At 58.2% G+C, this 22,452-nt stretch overlaps 1 protein-coding gene across 5 annotated transcripts in view; it reads right to left on the bottom strand.

The window, feature by feature from the left end:
* Nucleotides 1–22,452, bottom strand: part of POU2F2 (POU class 2 homeobox 2) — a 60,487-nt gene that overhangs the window by 17,131 nt on the left and 20,904 nt on the right. For 2 of the 5 annotated variants that reach the window (XM_018062485.1, XM_013971347.2), the window contains exons 1-5: nucleotides 16,870–16,952; nucleotides 8,424–8,489; nucleotides 8,274–8,308; nucleotides 8,083–8,139; nucleotides 5,111–5,227 (exon numbers count right to left, since the gene is read on the bottom strand). In XM_018062485.1, coding sequence (XP_017917974.1) covers nucleotides 5,111–5,227; nucleotides 8,083–8,139; nucleotides 8,274–8,308; nucleotides 8,424–8,489; nucleotides 16,870–16,936 — 342 coding nt within the window. In that variant the 5' untranslated portion in view covers nucleotides 16,937–16,952. Of the gene's footprint in view, nucleotides 1–5,110; nucleotides 5,228–8,082; nucleotides 8,140–8,273; nucleotides 8,309–8,423; nucleotides 8,490–16,869; nucleotides 16,953–22,452 lie in introns of those variants that run through there. The other 3 variants (XM_018062487.1, XM_018062488.1, XM_018062486.1) reach the window with 2 other exon arrangements.

Below are 22,452 nucleotides of genomic sequence, written 5' to 3'. Positions count from 1 at the left end.
GCAGCGACTGGGGCAGCACACCGTGGAACAGAGCACCAGTCAACAGGGAGGAAAAGCACCTACATGCCAACTGCATATAACATCCCATGCTGTTGTTGTTAGTCACCAAGTTGTGTTGGACTCTTTGTGATCCCATGGACTGTAGCCTGCCAGGCTCCTCTGTCCTTGGGATTCTCCAGGCAAGAATACTGGAGTGGGTTGCCATTCCCTTCTCCAGGGGATCTTCCTGACCCAAGGATCGAACCTGCATCAACTCCACTGGCAGACAGGTTCTTTACCATCTGAGCCCAACATTCCATGCTACCTCATGCTAAAATTCCAGGACAGACAAGGCCCAACAGATTCCCAGCCCAGGAGTCCTGGAGTGACCAGCGAGCCTCCGCCTGGCTCCTGGACTCTGGGGCCTGTGGGTATACGGCTGAACACCTCCAGATGGGTGCCTGGGCTCACCTGGCATTCTCCCACCTCTTCTCTAGTGGCAGGACTCATCTCCTCCTGGGGTCCTCCCCTTCCCATGCTCACACCACGTAGTCCAGGCAGGGCTGAGCCCACCTTCTCAGGGGTCAGGAGACAATGACTTGGCAGTGGGTGGGCACGGTGGCTGCAAGGCTAGAAGTGCTGGTATCCACTGTGCCCGTCCCAGAATGAAAAGGAAGACAGACCCCTGGGGCCAGGTCTGATGTTCTAGGCTGGGCCTTTTCAGTGGCCTGAGCCAAATATTCCCTCTTACTCTTTAACTGCCTAAAGCGGGAGCTGTGGCCACGCTGACACCTCCTCCCACCTCATCCTTCATTTGTGTCCACCCACCGCCTCCCCAAGCCTGCCTTACTCTCTCACTTTGCACTTGCCCTTCCCATGCCTGGAACCCCTCCTCCACTCATCCACCTGGCAAACTCCCACTTGTCCCTCCTCGGTGCGGATGCCACTTCCTCTGAGAAGCCTGCCCTGACTCCCTCAGACACCACCGCTTTCCTTTTCCGGCGTCCCCACCACTCCCAGCAGGTTTCTCCCGGTCACCTTTCTTCACTAGGTCCTGCCTGCCTAAAAGATCTTCTCGAGCTCTATTTGCTGCGGCCGTAAGATGGAATGGGGCCATCCCCCCAACTCGCCGGGTTCTCCAGAGACAAAATGATGTTTTAGCAGTGAATATAAAGGTTCAATCAATGCCTCTCCTACCCCAGACGTTCTGAATGACTCCCCAGGAGAGATGTATTCCCTACCCTTGATTGAAAAGCTGCAGCAAAACATCCCTCCCTGATTCAGTAAATACCTGTGAGGCCACCTCGGTAGAAGGCACTGTGCCCAGTGCTGGCTGCACAGAGTGTAAAAATTAGAGGGAGTTCTGTGGTGGCCCAGTGGTTAGGACTCTGCTTTCACTGCCAAGGGCTCAGGTTCAATGCCTGGTCAGGAAACTGGGATTCCACAACAAATGTGGTGCAGCCAAAAAAAAAGTTAGTGGTAAAATGGTATTATAATCACCTCTTCATCTGTTCAAGATAGGGAAATGCAAGGAAGGTTCCTGTCAAGCTGACCAACAGGACTTTTTGGAAGCTGGCATTACAGGGATAGAAGCTGGACTTTCTCTTTGTACTTTACGTACAATTTCAAAGTGCTAGGACTATGAATGCCCTTGACTCTCTTGCCTGCATGTCTGCTAAGTCACTTCAGTTGTGTCCAACTCTGTGGGACCCTATGGACCGTGGCCCACAAGGCTCCTCTGTCCATGGGATTCTCCAGGCAAGAATACTGAAGTGGGTTGCCATGCCCTCCTCTATGGGGTCTTGACGACCCAGGGATTAAACCCGCGTCTCTTAGCTCTCCTGCACTGGCAGGCAGGTTCTTTACCACTAGTGCCACCTGGGAAGCCCTTTTAACTTTATGAGAACTTCTCAAACATTTCTTGGTGGCTTATTGGTGTGTCTGTTTCTCTATGAGACTGGGAGCCCCTCCAGGGACAAGGCTCTGCGTGAGTCATGCCTGCTTCCTGCCAGGGCTCGACACAAGGGAAATATCTGTGAAGTGAGGGCGGGACAGAGCTGAGCAGGCAAGAGAAGTTAAATGGCCCCAGCATGCACAAGACACAGGCTGGGAAGAGAGTCAAGCCAGGGCCAGGCTGGCTGTGACTGCAGCGGGGCAGTGAGCACGGGAGGACGTGGTGCCCACCGCGGCCTGAGCACAGGCAGCTTGCTTCCCTGCTCCTGGGCTGCCCGGGATAAACATTTATCTGCTGAGGAAGTGAGATCGTGGGGCGATGGAACTCCCAGGAAACCACCTCAGCCTAGCTTGGCACTCGCAGGGGACAGATGAAGATGAGAGCTGAGGGAAGCTGGGGCAGGCAGAGCGAGGGGAGAGGGCTGGGCAGGAGCAGGCCTGGAGAACCAGGGCGCGGGCAGGGCAGCAGGCGGCAGAGGGTCAGCCTGCTGTTCCCGGGGTCTGTGGAGAGCCTGTAGGCACTGGCTGAACAGGAGCGTCTGCTGCTCCTGGGGCTGATGGCCTGGTTGGGTCTGCACTAGGCTGCCCTGTCCCTCTGCCCTCCCTGTAGTCTGTGTTCCTTCAACAGAGATTTTCGAGGGCCTATTTTCACACAGCTTTTGGTGATCAGAAAGCAGAAAATCAAACCAGCGAGAGAAAGAGAAGTCATGGAAGACTTCCTGGAGGCGCAGACTCCTGAGCTGGGACTTAAAGGAAGAGGAGGAGCTGACCAGATAAACACAGGTGACTTCCAGGTAGAAAGGAGGACAGAGATTGGAGGAGCCTAGTGAGGAGCCCTGAGCCTCAGCACTGCCCAGTAAAGAGAGGTGTGTGCTGCGAGGCAAATTGCAGGGGTCTCTGGTGGCCAGGGAGGGAGGGGTGCCAGAGAGGGGCAGCAGCCCCAGATCATGTGGTTACAGCTCTGGACTCGGGCTGGCAATGCCCCTTGAGCTCACGGTATGACCTGAGGCAGGAGAAGTCACTTCACCTCCCCGGAGCCTCAGGCATGATGAGGGTCTGTGGATTCAAGGCGGTTGCATTAGCACAGTGCCTGGTACCAAGGCCGCATCCAACAGACTACATGGGGCAACAGTGGCGAGCCAGGCATTGGGACGATCTGTTTGGGAAAGTCACTATAGAGCAGCGAGGCCAGATTGCTCTGTGTTGCTGAGGAGCCAGACCTCGTGGCAGGAAGCACTAAGAAGGCAGAAATGCGCTTGGTGTTAAGCCCCAAATGAGAGTGCTGGCCAGCAGTGGAGCCGGTCCATCAGAGGCTAACGGCTGCCAAGGGAAGTCTCGTGGGCGCTGGACAGCTCCCTGGTGCAGACAGCAGAGGCCACCAGGGGATTCCTAGGGAAGGGGCGGGGAAAGAGGAGGGTCCTAGGAACAGTCACTGTGAGAAACTCAGGGCCGTGCGGAGTTAAACAGGGTCCCTTGTTCTAAGGCTTCCTAGGCCCTTCGCTGTCCTGCAACATGGGTCACAGACTCAAATGCTATATGGAAACCAGGTAAACAGCACAGATGGGTGACATGGGCAGGTGTGGAAGGAAGGGGTACGCCGGAGACAGCAGCCTGTCAGAAGAGGAGGCCTGCCCAGCTTCTGCTCAGCTCCTGTCAGGGATCCTTATGGGAAGTCTGTGGGCCACTGCCAACAGTTGAATTGGCCACTGCCATGGTTGGATTGTGTTCCCTAAAAAGATATGGCGGGAATTCTAACCCTTGGTGCCTGTAACTATGACCTGGTTTGGAAACGAGGTCTTTGCAGATATGATCAAGTTAAAATGAGGTCATTAGCGTGGGCCCTGATTCGGTGACTGCTGTCCTTTTACGAGGAGGGGAATATGGACACAGAGACCGATAAGCACAGAGAAGACGGCCATGTGACGACGGGGGCAGAGACTGGAATCATCCGTCTATGAGAAAGCCCGCGGTTTCCCACACCACCAGAAGCTGGAAGAAGCAAAGAGGGATTCCCCCGAGAGCCTTCACAGAGAGCCCAGCTCTGCTGACACCTTGATTTTGGACTTCTGGTCTAACATGATGCATTTTGGTTGTTTTAAGCTACCTCATTAGTGACACTTTTTGTGGCAGGCCTAGAAGCTAATATGGCTCCTCATATGCATGATTCCACGTAGACCGGAAGTTTGTAGAATGGGGAGAGAGAACGTGGCATTTCCTGACCCATGGGCCTCTTTCTGAAAGAGGGTCTCACTGGATGAGCCAGAGGACATGATGTGGGGACACTGATTCTGATTCTCAGCCTTTCGTATGGGACCCACACACAGGTCCTGCCCACTGAGGTGACCCCCGGTTTCCTCTGCTGTAAACTGAGCATGACGTGTCAGCCTCCCAGGTGGCTGGGCCCCCACAGCGAGGTGCACAGAAATCGGGGAGTCAGGTGCTCCCCTCACCTGGAGGGTGTGCTCCCTCAGAGCCTCGGTCTAGCCCCCCACTGATGGGTGGTGGCGTGTCCCAAGGCTTCCTAGGGTTGCTGGGGGACTGCCCGGCCAGTGGCTGGTGGTCAGAATGGTAAATGGTGCCCGGGGACCAGCCAGCCTCCTGCAGTCTAGGGTGCTCGGCTGGGGGAGGGTGCTCCCCTGGAGGCTGCCCTTACCTGTGCTGTGAGCTGGATGGGCTGGGACAGGGTAAGCTGTGGGGTCCCCGGGGGCTGGCTGGCAGACTGTGGTGGTGGCAGGTCGCCTCCCCCGGAGGAGGAGGAGGCTGGGGGCTGCGAGGTCGAGGAGGAGGCGGAGGAGGAGGAGGAGGAAGAAGAGGAGGAGGTGGAGGCGGCGGCGGCGGCGGCGGCGCTGGACTGCTGCACGGCGGCGGCCAGGAGCTGGGCCTGCGCTTGCTGCAGGAGGAGCTGCTGCTGAGCCGGCATCAGCGCCGTGAGCTGCGGGGGGGCGGGGCCGGGGCGGGGCCGCAGGAGGAGCGTGGGAGGAGCGGAGAAGGCAGAGAGGGGTTAGTTAGCGCCTGGAGCCAAGCGGGTTACCGGGCAGAAGAGGCAGGCGCGGACAGAGTGGCCGCGGGACTGGCGGGATACCCCAGGCCACCGTGGGTCCTGTAACAGACAGGAGGCGGCTGGCCTGTCCTCCCCGCCCCCGCCCCGTCCCGTGTCCCTGTGCACCCCGGTACTTACTCCAGCTAGCTGGCTGCCAGTCAACATGAGTTGGGCCTGGGGCAGGTGTGGCTGAGCCGGCTGCGGGGGCGGGGGTGCTGCTGGGGCTGAGTCGCCGCTGGGGTCTTCAGCCTTGATCTGGGGGGGAGAGAGGCAGGGTCCGGGACCCCAGAATGTTAAGTGGAGGCCAGAGAGAATGCCCACCTGCGAACCAAAGAGAGGGCACGTGTGTGGCTACGCCAGCCCGGCGCTCGCACGGGGAGGAGCAGACTGGGGGTCGGAGGCAAGGTCTGCAGGGGCTGGCTAACCGCTCAGTTTAGCCTCTGCACCCAAACTCCCGACAGGAGAGGGTTGCCTTCGGAGAGTGCTTTTACCCTCTTGGGGGTCAGTTCCCCATGTGTCAAATGGGATATGATGCCTGGGGGACCAAACGGTTCTGGGTACCACATCCGTCATCTGCTTCAGCCCAAAGTACATCTCTTGTCTGTCCAGTGGAACAAGACTTTGTTGGAGGAAAGGGTCTTAAGGTATTAAAGAAAAATCACCGCCTTAGAATATGGGTCACGAAGTCAAAGCTGATGGAAAACAGGCAGATGGTGCAAATGGGTGATTTGGGCAGGCGTGGATGGAGTGGGCTGGAAAGAGCGTGCCCGCCTGCCTGAAGGGGGACCTGACCAGCCCCCACTCTGCTCCCTGCCAGTAAAAATCTAAGGCAGAAATGCGGCAAGGTCAGCAAAAGGTGTCTGCAGGCCAGACGTGGCTAAGGTCTGCTGTCAGCTTCCACCCAGAGCCCGCTGAGCCCCTCCTCATCTCTCCGTGGAGTCCACAGGTGCACCTGCATCCAGCACATACGACAGGCCAGCTCACAGTGCTCCCTAGGCCCCTGCCTTCCTCCCCTCCTACACAAAAAGCCAGACAATGGTGGGCTGGCCTAAGAGGTCTGCTGGTAAAAGACACGTGGGGTGGGGGTGTGCGGCTTGAGGGGTCTCACTCTCGGGCCCAGAGGGGAATGTTAGGGATCATCCTTCAGCCCACTCTCCCAACAACATCTTGCAAAAGGAGGTCCATAGAGGGAAAACGACTTGCGCAAGGCAACACAGCAACTTGGCAGGAGCGAGCATGGCGTTTGCCACACAGACTGAGATTGACAGACAGAGGCCTGGGAACGGCCAAATAACGGAGAGTGAGTGGCATGCCCCAGGGGGTGGGATCCAAGTGTCAGAAAGCCTAGGGTGTGGGGATGCAGTGTGAAGCAGCGGAACTTGAAGTCAGGGCCACGGCTGACCTCCTGGGGAAACTAAGGGCCTTCTGGAAGTCTGGTCCTGTTCTGTCTTTTGATCTGATGCTGACAACACAGGTGTTCAATTTGTGAAAATCCAGAGTTGTATGCCAAGGATCTAAGTGTGCGTCATATTTTAATGAAAGGTTTTTAAAAAACTAACACTGTGTGTCATGGTGAGAGTCCGAGGCTTCTCGGCGCTCTTTCCTTCTCTCTGGGTCTTTTAAGAAAAGTCTCCATTAGGTGCAAGGATGTCTCTAATACCTTCCAAACCTGGCTCACCTTCCCTTCTAACAATAGAGAACTGGTCTCAGGCTTAGACCCTACAACAGGCAAGAGTCTCTGGGTAATTTTAATAATCGTTGTCTTTATTTCCATGGCAAGTGATTCTGGTTTTCCATTCATAAAATTTCCATTAAAAAAAAAGTTTTATTTTAGCTGTTGAGAAAGCAAGCCAGTTCATGAGTTGATTATTGTTGAAGCTAAATGACAGGTACCTGGAGGTTTGTTTTTGCTATGGTCTTCCTTCTACTTTTCTATTTGTTTCACATTTTCCATAATAAGTTTTTTTTAATTGAACCAATTTAACAAAATTGTGATGTAAATAATCATACAGGGTGGTGTGTGCATGTCTGACATCCTGATGGAAGCTCACGAAGGACTGCCCTAAGGGAGAGACATCAGAAGAGATGTGGTGGGATGGAGCAGCAAGGGCAGGGAATGCAGACCAGCTGTGGACAGAGGCGGGTGGGGAAGGGAGCGGGGCCTTTGCTCCCCTAGGCCCCACTGGTCTCCTAGGGCAGAAGCAGGGCTGCTGTGGGGGCAGGCTGGGCAGCAGAAATTCAGAGGAGGGGGGCCAGGGCTGGGGGGGAGGGGGGCAATGGATGCTCTTGGCTCTGAGGGCAGAGGCCAGAGCCCAGCTTGAGATCAGAGTGAAACTGGTCAGAGTCAGGGGCCTTCTCCTCGGGGTCATGTCTGTGCACTCTGGACCGGACACCTGTCAGGAGGTCACCCAACCTGCCCGTACCCACTCCTGGGTTGGAGGAGACTGAGGAGCCCAGGGTGGGAGGGTGACTTTCCCATGGTCTCAGAGCACCTCCTGGCCCCCACCCCATCCTCCAGCCACCACTGGTCAGGGTCAGGAGTCCTGCCCAGGCCCCCTCTGCTCCTGTGCCATCTTCAGGCCTCTGGATCGGCCGGCCACCCCCACCAGACTGGAGGTTGGAGACCCGGGCACCAGACACCCCTTGAAGCCCAGCTGTGCCCTGCAGCAGGGCCCTGTCTGGATGTGGGACGTGCTCCATCTGGCCCCTTCCGGCCTGCCCGCTGTCCTCTCCTGCCGCATCCTCACTGGATCTGCCCGCCCCCACCTGCTCCCCACTCCTGGCCTGGCCTCGAGTGTGTACGTTGGGGGGTGGGGGTGGGGCAGGCCCCTGTTCAGTCAGGGAAGTTGGGATGGGGGCGGGGCCCTCAGCTTCCTGTTGTTCATCGCCCTGGGGCTCTGGGGGGGATTTCCCTGGCCACCCCCACCCCCCCAGGGAAGGGGAAGGAGCCCTGGTGAGTCACAGGCCTGGGGCGGGAGCCTGAGGGTGAGAAGGGGCGGGAGGAGTCCTGTCACCAAGGTGCCAGGCCCTGGGCCCACAGCAGGCATCCGGGACCCTCTATCAAATGTCACACCCGAGCGGTCACCCTGGCTGCTCTGACCGGGGCTTACCTTGGTACTGGGGCCAGTCGGGGACACCGAGAATGGGGAGGTCTTATTCTGGGGGTTCTGCAAAGAGCAAGTGGGGGTAGGCGATGGGAACAGTGAGATGAAGCAACTTCTGACACCCTGCCCCTGCCCAACAGAGCTCCGCTCTGCTCCCTTCTGCCCCTCTCCCCGATACCCATCCCCTGCCTCCTGACCTGATGGTTAGTGTCTGGTCCATTTCTTTCAGTGTCTGCAAAGAGAGGGACGAGGGGTGAGTTGTCACTAGCCCCTGACCCTAAAACCCGCAGCGCCCCTGCCCTCTGCCCGTGGTGACCTCTGCTCTTCCTGTCCCGTTCCCCACTTACCTGTGTGCTCTGACGGAGAGTCCAGACCTTGCTTCTCGGCCTCCAGGGGCTTAGACATTCTTATTTCTGAGGACAAATGAGGGATGCCAGTAGGCTGAGGGTGCCGAAGCCAGCAGGGCTCTGGGGTGGCTCCCCAAGCACCACCCAGCCTCTCCCCCAGACCCCCAGGCCCCTGCCACCTTGCAAGTGTCTCTTTCCTGGAGACATGCCCTCTGCTCCAGGCCCCTGCCCTCCACTGATAGGACAGGAGAGGAGCCTCTTGGCCCCTCTGGAAGGTGGCACAGGGAGGGTCGCCTCCAACCCCCCGAGAGGCCTGGGGCAGGACAGAAGGTGAGGTTGGCCCTCAGTCCTGGCGTGGCTCTGGCCGCCCGGGGTTGGGGGAGGCTGGTGATGCTCCGAAGGAGCGAGTCAGCCTTGGGCCTCCTCGCAGCGGCCGCCCAGGCGCCCGTCCTGCCCCATCAGGTTTCGGTGAGGCGTGTTTTCCACTCTGAGTAGGGCCTGGGAGGTGTGAGGGACGGCAGCATCCCCCAGGAGCGAGTCCTCAGATCTCCGGGTGTGATTCAGCGCCCCAGGTCCCCTCCCCGGCCCACCACTTTCCCGTCCACTCCCCCCTCCGCCTCCCTTTCAGGCTGGGCGGCCCCGCTCTCATCTCTGTGACTCCAACTCCAACCCCATCCGCTTCTGCCTTGACCTTGTCCTCAGAGCTAACCCTAGACTGCAGCCTTACCTGGGACTGCAGCCCTTAATCCAACCTGGAGCCTCCACCCTACGAACCCCATCCCACACTACAGGAAATGGAAGGAGGTGGCAAACAGGAGACCCGGAGCAAGGGAAACAACCCCATGCTCACAACACTCCGATTCTGGTCATGGGAAGGTGAGTGCTACCAGCACAGTGCGAGATATGACTCAGAGCTCACGTTGGCAGCTGGTGCCAATATTACCCCCATTTTACAGGGGAGAAAACTAAGGTTCCAGGCAGATGGCACCTCCCCAAGAGCCCCGTGAGACAGCAGAGGCACCCGGGTTGGACCGGGGTCCTCGTGACTCCGGGGCTCCTGCTTCTAATCAGTATCACTATGGTCTGATGAACCTGTTCTGATCCCCTCCACTTTATCTCCAGAGTGACTCCAACCCAGGCTCACCCTGAGAGCCATTCAAACCCAGCCCTTCCTGGTCCTAGACTCCTAGTCTGGGTTTCTGACTGGCACATTCGCAATTTTCTTACCCACACTGATCCCCAGCTCTTGTCCAGATGGCCCGAGTCCTTCACCTGACCCGGACTCCCAGCTTGGCCTCAGACCTTACTCTCGACCCTGGCTCTGACCCTAATATCTCACAACTCACTCCAAATCCCCACCAAGACCCCATTCTATCCACGGAGCCATCCAACGCTAGCATGCTCTGTGTCCAAGATAGTTAAAGAAAAGAGAGATCTGAAGAGCCTCTGCAACTGAAAAAGAAGTCCAGATATTTTGCAACTGAGGGTCACTTGACAAGGAATGCCACTATGATTTGAAATTCCTGATTAAATAACCAGCTCAGAGCTTCCCTTGTGGCTCAGTGGTAAAGAATCCACCTGCCAGTGCAGGGGTCATGGGTTTGATCCCTGATCCAGGAAGATCCCACACGCCTCGGAGCAGCTAAGCCCAGGCACCACCACTACTGGCGCCTGGGCTCTCAAGCCCGCGCTCCGCAAGCAGAGAAGCCACCGCAACAAGAAGCCCGTGCACCACAGCGCGAGAGCAGCCTGCGCAGCAACGAGAGCCAGGCGGCAACGAAGGGGAAAAAGGGAAAAAGCCAGGGCACACACTGCTGACGGGGCTGTAAGTCCACCCAAGTACAACCCAGCAAAGTTAGAGAGGCGCCGCTTCCCAGCACATCCTCTCCCGGCATCCACCCCAGAGGACGCAGCGTCCTGCCCACCACCGCCCCGGGCACATGTGTTCCGGGCAGCAGCCCTTTTCTAACTGCCCTCCCCCCACTGGAAACGGCTCCAGGGCCCATTGCCCGTTAACCGGGGACGAGTCAACACATTGGTGCGTCTGTACAGCGAAATACTCCACAGCCCGGAAAAGAACCAGCTCCTGCATCACGTACGCTGAATCTCACAAACCTGCTGCCAGGGGAAAGACATGAGACGACAGAAGTGGACAGACAGCAGGACCCCAATTAAGGGAAGCTCAGAAACAGGCAGGACAACCTCAGGTGATTAAGGTCAGATTAGTGGACACCTTTAGAGGGGTGCTGACCTGGAAAGGGTGTGAAGAAGCCTTCAGAGAGTTAGAAATGTCTTGGGAGGTGATCTGTTTGGTGGTTTGGCGGGGGGAGGGGGTCTGTACGTATGTAAAATTCATCAAACTGTACAGTTAAAACCTGAGCGTTTTACTATATATATGTTTTCACACACAAAAAAGAAATAAAACAAGATAATAATAATAAGCCCGCACATAGTCCTACTAAGGCATAAGCTTACAAGGTGGGGGTGGGGAGAAGGTGCCCAGATGCTCCCGGAGTTGAGGCCCTATTTCTGGGCACTGGGGAAGGGGCATTGAGTGGTTAAGGACCCCGAGACCCAGGAGGTCACAAAGGGAGCCGAGGAAGGAGTCCCCCCGCCTCCTGACCCTGGGGCATCAAGAAGCAGGAGTCCTGCCTGATCCTGGCTCTAAAACTCCCAGACTCAGCTTCCTTGGTGGCTCAGTGGTAAAGAATCCACCTGCCGATAATCCTCCTGTCACCTGCAGGAGACACAAGTTCAATCCCTGGTCCGGGAAGATTCCACATGACGAGGGGCAGCTGAGCCCGTGTGCCATAGCTACTGAGCCTGTGCTCTAGATCCTGGGAGCCCTAACTACCGAGACCTGAGTCCCCTAGAGCCCGCGCTCCACCACAAGGGAGGCCACCGCAACGAGAGGCCCACGCATGGCAACTGGAGAGCAGCCCCTGCTCACCGAAACCCGAGAAGAGGCTGTGCACTGATGAAGGCCCAGCATAGCCAGATACAGAATAAATGACATTTTAAAGCCAAGCAAATAAATCTCCTAGCCCTTGGCCCTGCTGCAGGCCACCACAAACCCTAGAGTGGCCCTACGTCCCTGCCAGCATTCTGGAAAGCCGTGCTGCAGCCACCTCTGCAGCCCTTCCTTCCAGCCAGTGACCATGCTGCCACCAGGAGCCCCTTCCCTGGCCGTGACCCCTTCCACGGTTCCCTGTCTCCTAAGAAAAGCCCAGGCTCCCATCCTGGCCATCAGGGTGTGACCCTCGTCACACTCCGCTGCCCATCTCTTAGCACTCATGCACCCTTCTCTTCAGTCACGCTGGCATCGCCCTCTGCTTGATGAGGGGCGGGGGGCAGGGGTCCAGGCCGTACAGGTTCTTTCCTCACCTCGCCGGTGAACGCCCCTCCTGCTCACAGACCGGGGCAGTCTCGGGCCCCACCTCCACCCCAGAGGGCCCGTGCTCATCCTCGGCCTCTGCTGTGTGCTGAGCTGTACCCCTCAACATTCCTCTCTTGGATTCCTAACCCCCAGTAACTCAGACTGTGACCGTCTTTGGAGACAGGATCTTTAGAGGTAATGAAGCCAAAATGAGATCAGGCTCTACGTACAGATCAGGGCCTCAGGCTAGGCCCTGATCCAGGTCGACTGGTGTCCCTAATAAGATGAGGAGACGGGGATGCGGACAGGCACAGAGGGAAGACCAGGTGAGGACCCAGGGAGCCAACGGCCACCCCAAGCCAAGGAGGGAGGCCTTGGAAGAAACTAACCCCACTGACAGCTTGACCTTGGACTTCCAGCCTCCAGAATTTTGAGAAAAATCATTTCCATCGTGTAAGCCATCCCGTCTGGGGTTACTTTGCTATGGTAGCCCTAGCCAACTAAGGCAGCCTCTTCTCACCAATCCAGCCCCGAGCCCGCAGGGCTGTGGTCACCTATGCCCTTGTCCTTCCCCACTGACCAGTGGACAGGCCTGGGCCGACTCACTGCTGGGTCCCCAGCATCACCCAGCTTGGAAGCCCAGGTTATAAACGTCTGGGCCTCTCTATGGCTCCCTCTGTCTCTTACTTGTTCCTGCCCCTGTCCTGCTCTCTCTCTGTCACATAAAGAGCCTTGGCGTGGGCTGGTCCCTCCGCCTGGAACGCTGTTCCCCACTCTGTCTGCCTGGCGACCTCCTACTCATCCTTCAGGACCCAGCACAGGCTCCGTCCTCTATGAAGTTACCACCCTGATGACTTCAGGTGGGGGTCTCTGCCCTGTTCCCTCCACCCTGGCTCCACCTCCCCGTCACTGTCCTAAGGGCTGTAGTCATCTGGGCCCCAGAATGTCTCCCCCATCAGGCTAGGAAGCCCTCGGGGCAGGGCTGACTCATCTGGGGTCCTCACAGGCCGCGTGGGTAGGATGAGCAGGGCCACCCCGCTCTCTCCCCTCCAGGCCTTTGCCTCTGCTCCCCTCAGCCTGGGACGACCCCTTCCTTCTTGACTAGCAAACTCCTGCTCCTCTTTAAGTCCCCAGCTCCACGTCACTGCCTCTGTGAGGTCCTCCTGGACTGCCCAGGTGGTCAGTGCCTCTCTCGTCTGGGCTCCCTTTGCCCCCAACACACCCTGACTGCCTGGGTGGTGACCCCTGCCCTAGACGGTGGGCTCCTTGGGGCCCAGACTGGAGTCACCACTACACAGTCTGGGACTGTCTTTGGAATGAATGAATGCAGGAAAGAATCCTCTCTCTGTGGTCTTCAACCCTGATCTTCAACCCTCAGCCCCAGGCCCCCAGGGGCTCCCACCTGACCTTAACCCTTTAAGGTCACCTCCCCTCTGTAGGAATGGTGGCTGCAAAGGCAAACGTGGCTTGAGGTGAACCCTCTAGCGCTGTTTCCCCAATCCCGCCCCCGGCCCCAGCTCCCACACAGCCCACACACCCCTGCAGCATCGGCTGGGCTGACAGCGAAATGGCCAGAGCTGCCCGTTCCCCAGGCCTCTGTCCTCCCCTCTCCTCTTCCTTCATCGAGCCCAACCTAAGAGGAGGGTCTCATCAAACCATCCCCACCAGGGATGAACTGGGGGGACTCCATTTCCACCATGGACCCAAAGCTTCAGTGACGTCTTCATGGGGACTCAGGGTACGGTGACCCTGGCAAGAAGCTCGCTGAGACCTCATCCTGCAGGCTCTCTCGTTCTCTCTCTCTCTCAACTCTAGACAAAGACTCATGCCCAATCCCACCCCATAACACTCTGGCACAGTGTTATGGCACAAGGTGAAACCTAAGTGTCCTAATTTTTTCAAGCCCCCTTCCATGTGACTCTAATTTGCTCTAACGTTCCCCCCCACCTTCAGAAGTGCCCCCTCAAAGCCTCATTCATCTGCACAGAAAGTCTGGGTGGCTGCTTAGGGTCACCCTTCCCTCCTCCCATCACAGGCAGCGTGCGACTTTTCAGAGGACCGGGCAGGAAAAAGCCCTGTAACCCAGAGGGGCCCCTGGGTCCCACCGCCCTCAGGTCAGACCCGCCCAGGGCTGCCCCGCCCCTGGGCTCACACCCGCTTGCTTGCCCGACTGCCCCAGGCCTGGGGCCCTGGGTCCCCTCCGCCTCCCCTCCCTCCCCGGACTTTCACTTCTCCTCTGCAGTTCCCCCAGCCGGTTTTAGCAGACTTGGGCCAGCTTCTCGTTAGCACTTACCGAAAACGGGGCTAAATATAGAGGGCCCAAGGGCTGCCCCTCACCCCTCCCGGCCCCGCTTGGCCTGTCCCCTGGGTCCCCGGCCTCCAAAGCCCTCAAGCAAGGCTGGGGCCTGGGAGCCCCTGTGGGCCGAGTGGGCGCTGCCGGGAACCTCTGCGCGCCCACTGGCCCAGCCCGGCCTCCCCGGGAGCAGCGTTTCACACCCACACCCCACAGCTGTCCCTGGGGTGGCCTCCAGGGAGCGAACACTCCTGGGTGTCAGGGAGGAGGATGCAGACACAACAAGAGCGGTGGCCCCGCAGCTGTGCTGACAGGAGCTGCCACGGAGCGCGCACACCACAGCCTCAGCCAGGCGGGGCTCCGACACGGGCCGAGCCCATGCAAACGCACACGGGACAGGTGCGCGGATCCCAGACGGGAATGTGTGCGAGCCCAGACACAATGCCACCAGCAGATATGCAAAACGCACACCCAGACGTGTGTGGGCACACCTGCCTGTACACACACTTGCACACCGAGTCACCGCCAAACACACACGCACGTCCCAGAGTCACTCACAGACAGATGCACAGACACCCAGGTCACTCAGATAGACACACACCAGATGTACACACACACACACACACACACACACAGAGAGTAACAGAGACAGGTACACACTCACATCCAGGTCACTGAGATAGACACACCAAGACGTACATACACAAGCTGTGCACACTCACTCAGACTCATTTAGACACACATACAGACAGCTACACACTCACACACCCAGAGTCACTCAGACACACAGAGAAGTACACACACACACCCAGAGTCACTCAGACACACATACAGACGGGTACACACACATCCAGAGTCTCTCAGACACACAGACAGATACAGATGCGTGTATAGACACACATCCGGGTCACTCATGTAGACAAACAAAGATGTACTCACACAAGATATGCACACACACATATACCCCGAGTCACTCAGACATAAAGGTAGACTCAAATGTATACACACACACACAGTCACTAGACAGACACACAGAGATGTGTACACACACACAGGTCACTCAGATAGACACACACACACACACACACACACACGTGCACCTACTCACACTCCCAGAGTCCCCTCCTCCTGGGAGATGGCCAGGGTGCAACCCGGAATCCAGTCCAGAGATGTGGAGCCCAAGACCGAGCAGGAGGCATGACCTGCTCAAGACCACACATGTGTTAATTCACATCCAGGCTGGGGAGCCCAGGCAGGCCTTGCAGGCTGGGCAGTTCTCTGAGAAATGCCAAATAAAGGGTCTAACCCAGTGCCTGATAAAGCCGCCATTCCCCCCAGACAGGGAAGAGACAGTAGGTACACATTATCCTGTGCAGATGCCCTGGGTCGCTGCGTCTGCACTGTGCATACACACGCGCGCACACACACACACATCCATAGCTGCACATACGGTCACTTCAGTAAATCATCACATCACACAGCATCCTGCAAGTAACCTTCCTTCTACCTCAGCCCCCTCCTTGCCTCCCTTGCCTGCTCACACCCACTCATCCTTCATCTCAGAACAGACATGCCCTCCTCCAGGAAGTCCTTCCTGATGCCCCATTAGCCGAATTGGGCAAGTCTTCTGGGCTCGCCCAGTGCCCTGTGCCTCCTGCATCCCAGCTCTCACCCGTCTGCCTGTGCTTCCTCCCTTATCTGGTGACAGGTCTGTCTCTGTTACTGAACTGGGCACTCCAGGAAGACAGACCCAGAACTGCCTTCTTTGGTAGTATTTCCAACATCCAGCACAGAACTGCTCCGTAAATACATGTTGATGATGGATCACAAGACACCCGCAAATGCTGATGCACACAGACGCAGGCCAAACCAAAATTCAGCTCCACAGACACTGACAAATGGGACACATCCCCACGGTCAGAACTACAGGGCTGCAAACAAAACACCCCTGAAGTATGGACACTGGCCGTGGTCCAGGCCCCGCTATTCCTATATTACCTCACTTAACTCTCCTATCTGCACCGCCTAGAGCATCATGCAGAGATGGACACGTTATGCCAAATGAGTCAACAGGCACAAGTCACTTTGTACAGCCCTTGGCAGACAATGTTCGCTCAGTCCGCTGACACTTGGTGGGGGAGGCGGTTCATAAACACACAAACATATCATACATTTTCAGGGGTGATGAGTACCATGAAGAAAAGACAGAACAGGGTGAGGGGCCCAAGAGTGCCGGGACTGGCTGCCCGTTTAGATGGGGAAAGCAGGGGAGGCCACCTGAGAAGGGGACATCGGAGGTGAACGGAGTGAGGAAGTGAATCAAGAGAGCCTTGCCAAGGCTATCCCCACAGAACCTCACACACAGCCCCTCGCACACGCACACCTGACAGTCATATATAGAAAACGCAGAACCACTGTTCACACGCGCGTACACAGACGCACTCGGAGGTCCAGCCCCCAGGCAGTCCTCTCCCAGGATCACGCAGGCCGCTCACCCGCTGGTCCTCTGCATGAGAGCAGGGGACCAACACCTGGCTCCACCCTCGCCCCCGGACCCCCCAGGACAGGGAGCGGCAGAGGAAGAGAGAAGAGGGCCGAAGCCCCCCAGGGCTGATGCGAGAGGGGAGGGGACAGAGGAGCTAGGGGTGGGCACGCAGGATGGGGAGAGGGGCAGCTGCTGAGGCACAGAGTCACAGAGCGGAGGAGCAGCCAGAGAGGAAGGGCAGGCCGAGCCAGAACGAACCCCTGGGTGCTGCCTGTGCGCCCCAGCCCCTTACCTGGAGCCCCCATGCTGGAGTGAACCATGCTGCCCGCCCCGCAGGGCTGGGGGAACAACTGTGTCATCTCCCCGCCCTCTCTGGGGGCCAAGCCCTCGCTGCCGGAAGTCACCCAGGGAGGAAACCACAGGGTCCGCCCCCTTCGGAAGGGAAAATACCCGTGCCCGAAGGCCCACCCCAGCCGGCAGCGGACCCCAAATCATGTTGTGTGTGTGTGTGTGTGTGTTGGGGAAATGGGGGTGGGGGGGTAGAGCGCAAGGAGGCTGGAAGAGCTGACTCTGCAGCTGTGCCCCCAGGAGGTGCGCCCTGCCTCTCTGCCGCCTCCACCGGCCGGCACATCTGGAGCAGGGCTTGTGGGTCTGGGAGAGAAGGTGGACCCAGAACACGGCACTAAAACACTGGCTAGGAGTTTGGGGCGGGCCTTTCCCAATGCTAGGCCCTGCCTGTCACAGCTGACAGGCATCATCTCTGAAGGTGCTATTTGCCCCCATTTTCCAGACAAAGACTGAGGACCAGAGACGTGAGGTGGCCTCTCTAAGGGGTCAGAGGCAAGAAGCGTTGAAGCCAAGAAGCAGGGCAGGAGGAGGCTTCCGCAGACTGTGGCCAACGGGGAACCCAGCCGGGCCTCTGCCCGCAGGTGAGGCGTCCACGGCCACCACTGGGAAGAAGTACCCGTGGGCAGTGGTAGGGCCGGGCCTTGCCCTGGAGCGGCAGGAGGTCCGCCAGGGGGCAAAGCGGGCGCCGGAGGTGGCTGGGGTGGAGGGAAGTACCGGGTCCCGGGGCCACCGGCTGGCCCTTCGCGCTGCGGCGCTCGCGGCCCAACGCTTCCCTCGGTGCCCGCCAGAGGGCGGCAGCGCCCAGCCAATGGGCCAGAGGGCGGGGCCGGTGCGGAGGAGGCGCCCCGCCCTCCGCCCCTCCCCTTCCCTCGCCCGCCCCCGCGCGCACACCTGCGAGGGTCACACAAAGGCGCAGGGCTCCCCGCGCGCGGCGGCGCAGACAAAGGCGCGGCCCAGCCCACTGCCCTCTTCCGCTTCCCCGCCCGCGGTCCGAGGCTGCTGGGCCGCCTGGTGCCTCTAAACAGCCCACTTGCTCGCTCCGGGCCCTGCAGGACTCGCTGTGCCCCTACCCTACGCTGGCGGACCCCCAGAGCCCGCGCGCGCACACGGACGGCTGGACTCCTATACACACGCTCAAGTGTTTCTACACAGGGACCCCAGTACTTCACACACACGTGTGTACATCCAGACACATTGAAACACTCCTGGTGCCCAGGCCCTGACAACAACGAACACTACCCGTGTGTGCCCAGAACTCTGCTCTGTCATGCGGGCACATGGGCACGGCTATACAGGTGTACCCAGGCATACCTTCCAGCCATGTGTGCCCACGTTCACACCCATGCACACTCACGTAGGTTAGTGTGAGCGCCTTCAAGAGTGCCTTTCTGCCTGTACACAGGCCCTGTGCAGCCCAGACACTCCCAGGCAGGCAGGCCTACTCCATGAGAATGGTGGTGGTCCTTACATCTGCACAGAGGGGACAGTGGCCCCACCAGCTACACTCATAACATTCCATATTGTGAAGGCCATTCCTCTGAGCAGATTCGGAGACCCTGAAGCATCCGCTGGCTTCACCTCAGACCTCCTGCCTCCGGGCCCACCTCTTTGCCTCTCTCTCTCTCTCAGATGGCAGGATTTCTATACGGGAGGGTCAGGCATCTGGTGGATGATGGCACTGGAGCCTTGTCTTGAAGCTGCATTTGCCTGCTAAACTCTTTTTTTATTTAGGATTTATGTTTTGGAAGACTTGGAAATGAGGGTAATAAGGACTTTACAGAGGGAGCAAAACCCCACCAAAACACCCCCCATGCTCCACAGTCAACACCATCCTTGTCAAGAGGGAGCTCCAGGTGGTAACTCAAGAGAAGGGAGAGATGCACCCCGTGTTTCCGGTGCTGCCCTCCCAGGCCTCCGGCTGAGAGGTGGAGCTGGGGACAGCCTTTCATGCCCCCCCTACCCATGGTGAGTAAAATCACCCCACCCCTCTTGCCTCTCAAGCTGACTCCACTATTATCGCCTCTAGCAGACCAGAATTGAGTTCCTGAGCTGAAGTCGAGGCATCTTGAAGAAGAATGGGCCTGAGACTTCCACCTGCCCAGGAGAGGACAGAGGGGCTGAGTTAGGGGCATGCTGGGTGGGCAGGGCCTGGCAGCCAGGAACGGGGAGGCCCAGGCACGGGAGATGGTGGCCGTTTAGCTGGAGACGAGGCCTCAGGCCAAGTTGAGCCAGGCAGGTAGGGCCTGGGAGCTGGGAAGCAGCGGGGGCCACTGGGGGTGCAGGGAGCCTGGGAGGGAGGCGGCGCAGGGGAGACCAGGCTGGGCTCAGGGCTGAGCGGTAATTAAAGGAGACGTAGGGGGCTCCCCAGGGCCAGCGGGGCTGGTAACTGACACGCGGGCCCCATTGCTCCGCTCATATTTCTCACCGGATCGATACGTTTGACTCCCGACAAGACAATAATCGCTTGTACGCGGCCGGCGAGTCGATCAAATACATTATTAGAGCGAGGTCCCCTGGGGGCCCGGCGGGGAGTGGTGGGGGGAGCAGCCAGCCCACCGGGGACAGCAGAGCGAGATTCTTCACCCCTCAGGGCCCCCAACCATGGCCTCTTCCTCTCAGCCGCCCCTGGGGACCCTCTCTGTGGCTTGGCTCCCCAACCTCTTTCTGCATCCCGCTGTGTCTGGCGACCTCTTCGCTCAGCCCCCGCCCGTGTCCCTGCTCTGCGTGGGGACCCCCAGCCATGTCCCTGCTCTGCGTGGGGACCTGAGCAGGGTTTCCCTGAAGTGCTGCCTCATCTCTGGAGCTGTAGCATGTGGGAACTCAGAGAGGGACCCAGGCTGGCAGGAGACAAGGAGACTGGGTTACCTATGAGTTGACAGCCGAGCCAGAAGGTGAGCTTGGGTCTGAGATTCATCAACATTAACCTCCCTTTGCATCTCGGCGTTCTGCCTTCAGCAGAGCCCAAGGAGGGCCACCTCTGCATGGTGAGGCAGGTCGGTGGGCAGGCGGTCAGGGAAAGCTGATTAAGGACCCAGACACAGAGGAAAGCAGGATGAGGGGTGGCAAACAGACACACAGACCAAAGTATGTCTGGCTGGCCCTGCTGCAGGGTCATGCAATCCTCCCAGTAAGGCCTCCAGTACTCTGGAATCAAACCCCACCTGCCCCCCCACCCCTGGGCACTGCCTGTCCACCTCTTCCTGACTTCCGGGCTCATTTCCTATTTACACACCTCCTTCATCCTCAGCCTTGCCCTCAGAGCTACACAAAAACAGACAGTAAGTCAGATCTGGCCTGTGGGCCATAGTTTGCCAACCCCTGGCTGAGACCATTTACCTGCAGTATAATCAGTGATGCTTGTTTGATGTTATTTAATTGCTAAGTCATGTCTAAGTCTTTTTGTGACCCCATGGACTATAACCCTCCAAGTTCCTCTGTCCATGGAATTTTCCAGGCAAGAATACTGGAGTGGGTTGTCACTTCCTTCTCCAGGGGATCTTCCTGACCCAGGGATTGAACCCATGTCTCAGGCACTGGCAGGTGGATTCTTTACCACTGTGCCACCTGGGAAGCCCCCAAGCATGTCCTGCGTGTCCCTTAGAGCCAAGCTGTGAGCTGGGGGCTGAGGACTTAGAAGAGAACTAGATCTGAAATCTGCCCCCAGGGAGCTCACAGTCCAAGGGGGAGACTGGATTTGATGGGAGTTTTCTGATATTCCACAACTGACTCAGAAAGTATCCGATAAGTGCTAGTCAAAGATGAATCCCAAGACACAGACTTGAGGCTGGATTTGATGTTGCAGGTGGAAAGATTCTGAGCAGGAAGAGTCTGTATAAGAGAGGCCCATGGGGGACTGGTGTGAGAGCAGGCTGGTGGGTGGAAGCTGGAGAAAATGATCAGAGGAGCGGCTGGGACAGTGGTCTAGACAACAGGAGAGAATGCGGCCATGGGGATGCAGATGAGAGGATGAGTTTGAGTGAGAGTCTTGAAGACTTTGGTGGACTTACAAGCAGGCAGCTGAGCAGGGTGGATGGGTGGGTGCTCAGGCCATCACTGATGGACACTGGGAAGGGGAGGAGATTTGGGGAAGATGCTTAGGTCAGTGCTGGGGATTGGGGGTGGGGGGAGGTCAGCAAGGTCTATGGACCAGGAAGGCAGCAGATGCTGAATAAATTCATATCGGCACAAACACTCCTCACGCATCTCCTGCCCACCACCAGTTTCCCAGACCCACCAGAAATCCCAGAAATTCACCACACACAAAAAGAAATGAGGAAGCATCATGGCCCAAAGAAGATAAAAGTCAGAAGACCAACAGCTCCCCACTCTGAACCTAGCCATCTGGTGGCCCAGGGCCAGCCCCCTGCGACTCTCTGGGCCTCCATTTCCCCACCTGAACGTGGGAGGTGGGCTGGAGGAGCATTCAAAGACTTCTTCAAACTGTTAACATTCTGTGGCTTGAAAGGGACAGGAACAGGCAAGATGGACCAATGGCTCCATTAGCGGCCACGTTCACACAGCTAGCCTGGGTGGACCCTGAGTCTCTCTGACCCCAAAGCCTGCGCCGAGACTGCTGTCCTGGGTTTGCGGCTCCTTACTTGGGCTTGTATGTGTCCCAGGCTGTAGGCTGTCCCTGAACAGACCCACCAGGACATCCGAAGAGGCAGGTGCCGGGCCCTGGGCCTCCCCTGAGGAGGCTCTGCCCTGGGCACAGGAGCCCCTGCCCACCCCTAGGCTGTGGACTCTGCTGCAGCCCAGACTTCCCGCTCACCAGCACTAGCACGAGCACTGACTCTGCAGGCTGATGGCGCTTTCCTTCCTCCCAGCCCAGGGAGCTGTCCAAAGGCTGAAATGCAAGGGCCCTCGGAGCGGTCCAGAAGCCCTCCAGTAACCCCACTGCTGCCTCCAGGAAAGCCTGGCCTGCTCACCATGGATGGCCTCCAGGAACTTGCAGGACCTCACTTCTCCTAACGAGAGCCCTGTGTGCCTGCCACACCAGACTCTGACCTTGCCGACCCCTCCCCTAGAACGCTGTTCCCCATCTCTTCCCTTTCCTCTGACCCTTCAGGACTTAACTCAAAGGCCGCTTCCTCCCAGAAGCCCTCCCGCGGCCACTCTCCACTCCAGTTCTCGCTCAGTCGCTCAGTCGTGTCCGACTCTGTGACCCCATGGACTGCAGCACGCCAGGCTCCCCATGCAGCAGCGCTGGCCGGCGTTTGCTCGGGCTCAGGCCCCCGAGCCAGTGGCCAGCGCTGTTCTCTTTGTAGTGCCCTCTGCAGCTCAGGCACTGCCACCGTGCCTTACTGTTTTGCCCTCTGAAATGTAAGCTCTCTGAAAGCAGGTGCTGTTTTTGGTCTTGTCTTCTGCGGTATTCCCTTCGGAAAGGGACACACCAAGCGCTTAGATCCTATCTGTTGAATGAATGGATCCTTCCAGGCTCCCACAGCCCACAGGATGAAATCCAGGGCTGGCTTTCCAAGCTCAAGTGGACATGGGCTTCTGCCGATCTCCATGGGCAAACTGCCTT

This window comes from Capra hircus, chromosome 18 (assembly GCF_001704415.2).
Source record: "Capra hircus breed San Clemente chromosome 18, ASM170441v1, whole genome shotgun sequence".
Taxonomy (NCBI): Eukaryota; Metazoa; Chordata; class Mammalia; order Artiodactyla; family Bovidae; genus Capra; species Capra hircus.
Note: the sequence above shows the minus strand (reverse complement) of the source record. Positions and strands in the feature narration are given on the sequence as shown.